The following is a 5,044-nucleotide window of genomic DNA, read 5'->3' as shown; positions in this document are numbered from 1 at the left end:
TAAAAACTTTTAAAAGCCCCCGCCCATTTAAATGTTTCCCAAAAATTTTTTTTATCCTCTTTTTTTTTTTTTTTTTTTTTCCTTCTTCAAAATACATCAGTGTAAATATAAAAAAAAAGTGAGATAAAAAAGAGCCGAAGTTGTTACTCTGTAGTAAAAGTGTCTGGCACAGTGCACTGGGTGGCAATAAATACGCAATTATAAATACTTTACATCGACCTGAGCGCAGACTTGTAGCACCATTCAGAGGCGGAGCACTAAAAGGGACACAGCAAATCTCATGGTTCACAATTCAAAGGTGCCTCTGTCATTTTTTTTTTTTCATGTGGGGTTCTCAAGAGTTTTCATAGTGCAGTTTTGTTTTTTAAATTTGTTTCTGTTAAAAAGAAAAAAAAAAAAAAGAGAAAGAAACTGTCCCCTGTGGCCAAAGTCTCAGCTGCTGTATCTGACGTTGGCGATGATGCAAGGCTTTGGTAGCGTCGGAGGATGCTTGGGACTTGGCCTACGGGTGGAAAAAAAAGAAAAAGAAAAGGAGATATGCGAGATTTATCAACAAAAGATGTGCTTTCGCATATGTACATGTATAATCCAACCCTGGAAAAAAGAACGGTTAAAAAGTATTATTAAAAGCTCTATAGTATTACGAAATTCACATCCGTAATGAGTTGAGGTGTGGATGGTGAAGGAAAGCTGCTCACTTGTTGGGGTGTGGTACGGGGCGTGCAGGTCTGGAGGCACCGGGTGTCGCTGCAGGGCCGCGCACTGCAGAGGACCCTCGGACTAAAGTGCTGCTCTGGACACCAGATGGACTCCGCGCCAGCCGGGAGGTCCTCGGGTCGGCGGGCAGAGGTTTCTGAGGGGGGCTAGGCTTCTCGAGCTCCTGCTCGAGGAAAAACAGAAAACAACAGCTGAGGACTGCCACCAGAGGGCACTCAAACAGATGATTACGGCATGTGTGATTTTTTTTAAATTTTTATTTCTTTCTCCTCCTCTCCTTTTCAGACACCTTGGCACACTTATCAGGCAACATATGATGAGAGGAGGCATCATGTGGTTTAAATCTTTTTTGGAAAAACTGAGGTCAGGATCTTAGCAGACTTCCATGCGTCTTCTCCTTGGCTTCGCCAACGACAACGATGGCTCAACGCTCCACACAGACAGCAAATCCTCCAAACGCAGCAAACGGGGCCAGCTTCGCTTGAGCTCCGTCCAAAAATATTTTTCAACTGCCAACAACCAAATGAATTGCTGTTAAGTGAAATGAGCGACTCTGATAAAGTGATTAGGTGCCTGCAAATTCTTCTGCAGCCTCAGCAAAACGCAGCTGACCCCAAACTGCAGAAATCATGTGTGGAAGCAGAGCCTTGGTGCCCCCCAGCAGAGAGCTTTCACTAGTGTTTTATGTCTTCTGTCAACATGCTGGAGCTGCCGAACAGCTGCCAAAGATACTGTCAGGGAAAGTCTTCTGCCAAAAGGAATTGCTTTCACGTTTTGACATCAACGAGGAGCAGCTGAGGGGGGTTCTACTTCCGAAATGCAAAATCCTGCCAAAGAGCTGCTGCACGGCACCTGCTGAACAGGTGTGAGGAAACCGAGAAGCTGTGTAAAAACTAAACGCCGACGTTGTAAAACGGACACAGAAATGAAAGCGGCGCCGTGGCGTAAAGCAATGCAAACGAGTGAATGTGAACTGCATTTAATGACAACACCGATCTGCAAAAGAAATGTGTAAAAAAAAAAGAGAAAAAGCCTTAATTTAAATTTGCCTTTCAATAAGCGCTAAAGAAAATGCAGTTACCACTCTCAACAGCGGTGACAAAGAATGTTTGGCGTCATTGAGTCAGTGGTGAGACTTATTTATGTTATTCAGGTTTTTAATTTCTTTAAGGAAGACAGGAAATGATTAGAAGAAAATGAAGTCGTGGGTATCAGTTGACATACGCTGACAGAATTGCAGATCTTTGTCAATTTTTTTTTTTAGAGAATATGAATGACGAAACGAAAAAACGTTTCTGTCACTCGGTTGTTGGCAAGTAACTTTTCAAAGCGTACCATTAAGAGAAGATACCAGAATCACCCTGGTCAAAAGCTTACGTGAGCTCTTAACGTGTTGTCAAGAACAGCAAACATGTTTTTTTTGGCAGTTTTGGACGAGACACTATTTTCTCAGACGGTGCAGTGCTTTATTCTTCTTGGCATCAAGCCAGATGTTCCTGTAAATTCTCAGTCTATCTTTCATGAACTGCAAATGTGAGATGGACAACTGACAAATTAATACTGTCATCAGGATACTGACAACGACACTTCCGTTCCTGCCGGGGTTTTTTTTCTTTTTCTTTTTCCAGCTGTGACCAACAACAGGTCAACTTTTCCTTGTGTTTTGGATAACTCTCCAGTTGGAATATCATTAAGTCTGCAGGATTATATGTCAACGGAATTTATGTATACATTGTTTCACCCTTTTCTATTTTTTCCCTTTTTTTTTTTTTTGACTCTGAACAATTTTCCTGGCACTTACGACTGTGAAATGTAATGTTTGGTCTACCTGACTGTGGCTTAGTTTCAATAAAGACCCTCATTTTCCACTTCTTGGTTGCAGTTTGAATAAATAAACAAAATGGTGGACAACTCAAGTTTGTCTTGGAGGAAACTAAGAAAGCAAGTGATCTTTGGGTGAACAAGTCCATAGCATCCATTAGAGACAATCTTTAGTTTCTGAGGCAAAAATGAGACATATGCGTTAGAACATCATTATCCCCATTGTTAAATATTGTGATGCTATGATCTGGGTCTATGATCTCAATATTACATTCATTAATGGAAGATTTTCATCTTACATGAAATGCTTGTTTTCATCTCCAAGGACCAGGATTTTGATTAAAGACAGCTGAAAAAGCATTTTGAAGCTAGTATGTGACAATTCCATGTGTAAATGTAGTTTTGAGCAATAAGGTGAAACTTATTTGGCACGAAACAAATTCACAAAAAAAAAAAAAAGCCCGTCGATTTTCCTGCTTTCCTCCCGAGACCTGAAAATTTCTTATTTTGTGAGCAAATTAGCAGGAGAAAAAAAAAAAAATTATGACACTTTTTCATCTCAGCTGAACTGAACTCCTGGGAACTGAGCCTTGGCTGGTGAATGGAAATCATCAAAAAATACATTTCTATGCAATTTTAGGAAGTGAAAAGCTAATTATCCTCGACAGCTTGACAAAAAAAAAAAAATTCTTACATGTGGACAGAAAAACAATTTTCTAGAGCTCAAACACCAATTACTGCAGCTTAAATTACTTGAATAGTTATTATTCACTGTCCCTAATAGACAAATTTTCAACAAGGTACAAAAAGGTAAGAAAAAATAAAACAGATCCAGTTAAAATGTAGTAGAAAAGTTAGGAATGTTCAGGGCCTTTCAAAAGCACTTATGCTCATCATCATTTTCAGATCTTGTCACAAAATTAAATGCGTTTCACTGGGATTTTGTGATATAGACTGAGACAATGTAGTGCATTACTGAGAACTCTGCCCATTTTGCCCTGATACCCCAAAATAAAATAGTGTAAAAGTAATATTAAGCCAACATGTAGAAGAGGGTCCTTTGGTCTAATGCAAGGGTTCTCAGAATCTGCACACCATGCCGTATTGTTTTTGGTTTTTTTATTCCTCTTTCCAGTTACGCTCCAATGTGTTGGTTTATCACAATAACATACATTAAAGTTTGTGACTGTGCCATGAAAAATGTGGAAGTTCAAGTGGCACGAGCGCCTTTGCAAAGCGTCGTAAACTAGGTAGTTGGAGAAGAAGAATTTTTTTTTGTTGAGACTGAACTCCAGGAATCAACAACTTTCTCTTCCAGCCTGAGAGGCAAAACACTAAACTCCCTAGAATGGCTGCAGCAGCAGGTTTACAACCCTCTGATATTTTCTGTCAGATTTGCTCCCTCCTTCGCAGCAACGTCTGGCTCCATTTCTTATAATATACGTGGCGGTTTTCGTGTAGCAGGATCGACGTTCTTTATTTTTCTTAGACTGCTCGTAGCCGTTAACAAGCCGCTGCTATTGTAGGACACAAAAGCGCCGTGAAAACAACCGACATCGAAACGCCATCGTTTCCCCTGGCCAGGTGTTACCGGGGTACGAGCACTCCAGATGCAGCAGGGAAGCTACGGTAACATTATGGCACCAAATGTTTCCGACTGAGCAAGCAGGAAATTCACTCACCATGACCATCCTGCAGGAGTTGTGGTGTGACACGCTGCGAAACGACGTCGCCCTCGGTGCCACGTGGGTGTGAGGCAGAGGGGCCCGGTGGGGCGGAGGCGCCGGGGGCCTCGGCTGTCTGGGCCCAGGGGTGAGGGACAACGTGAGAGACAGAGGGACCGGGTGGCTGAGGTGAACTGGAGGGCACTGGGGGAGTCTGTGCAGACTGTGGGACGGGTAGGGAGCCAACTGGGGCGCTGCATCCGACGCCCGCTGAGGAGACTGCAGAAAAGATGAGTGTGGAAAAGTTAAACCATCTGATCCCCTTCAGAATCAATCATGTTCTCCTCCTCCTTCTCCTCCTCTTCCTCTCCTTCCGGACGCTGTCAAGGACATACGAATCAATCATGTAAATCCTTCACCGGTAACTAGTTTAACTTTCCCAGAAGCCCGCAGGTTTGGGCTAATTCCTGAACGCACGCAGCGAAACAGACCACACCAAGAGAGATTGGAGATCAGGTATGGCCATGATATAAGTCTGCTTCATATTTAGACCCAGCCAGATGTGAGCAGCTAAAACACACCAAGGCAGTCCTTCCTTTCACAAGTGGAAAATGACCTCACCTGCACTGTGCCGACTTCAAACAGCCTTACATCTTTTCTCCCCTCGCCAAATAAAAAACAGATGCTGCCAACTGCCCTGCTAGAGTATGAGCACCCCTGGAACCTGTTCACTTCTTCTCAACATAGCAACCACAAGCTTTAATGCATTTTTTTTTTTTTGGGGGGGGGGGGGGGGGGGGGGGGGAAAAGTAAAATTTTTTTTTTTTACACCCAAAAAAAAT

At 42.6% G+C, this 5,044-nt stretch overlaps 1 protein-coding gene across 1 annotated transcript; it reads right to left on the bottom strand.

Annotated features, from left to right (window-relative positions):
- Positions 1-59: 59 nt before the first annotated feature.
- Positions 60-4,997, bottom strand: LOC106943972 (disintegrin and metalloproteinase domain-containing protein 12-like). Its single transcript, XM_015027255.1, has 3 exons — positions 4,221-4,997; positions 699-880; positions 60-502 (listed from the first exon to the last, which is right to left on the bottom strand). Exons 1-3 carry the CDS (start codon positions 4,227-4,229, stop codon positions 433-435), a joined length of 261 nt encoding a protein of 86 aa, XP_014882741.1. The 5' UTR covers positions 4,230-4,997; the 3' UTR covers positions 60-432.
- Between the last annotated feature and the right edge of the window lie 47 nt (positions 4,998-5,044).

Source organism: Poecilia latipinna, unplaced genomic scaffold, assembly GCF_001443285.1.
Source record: "Poecilia latipinna isolate Pla-1442-1.1 unplaced genomic scaffold, P_latipinna-1.0 Scaffold6501, whole genome shotgun sequence".
NCBI lineage: Eukaryota > Metazoa > Chordata > Actinopteri > Cyprinodontiformes > Poeciliidae > Poecilia > Poecilia latipinna.
The sequence above is the reverse complement of the archived record's forward strand: the minus strand, read 5'-3'. Positions and strand labels throughout refer to the sequence as shown.

What these genes read in the sequence shown, in the direction of transcription:
- LOC106943972 (XM_015027255.1), bottom strand. An exon ending in CCCGTACCACACCCCAACAA is followed by an intron (nt 503 to 698) that starts GTGAGCAGCTTT and finishes TTCCACCCGTAG; the next exon opens with GCCAAGTCCCAAGCATCCTC.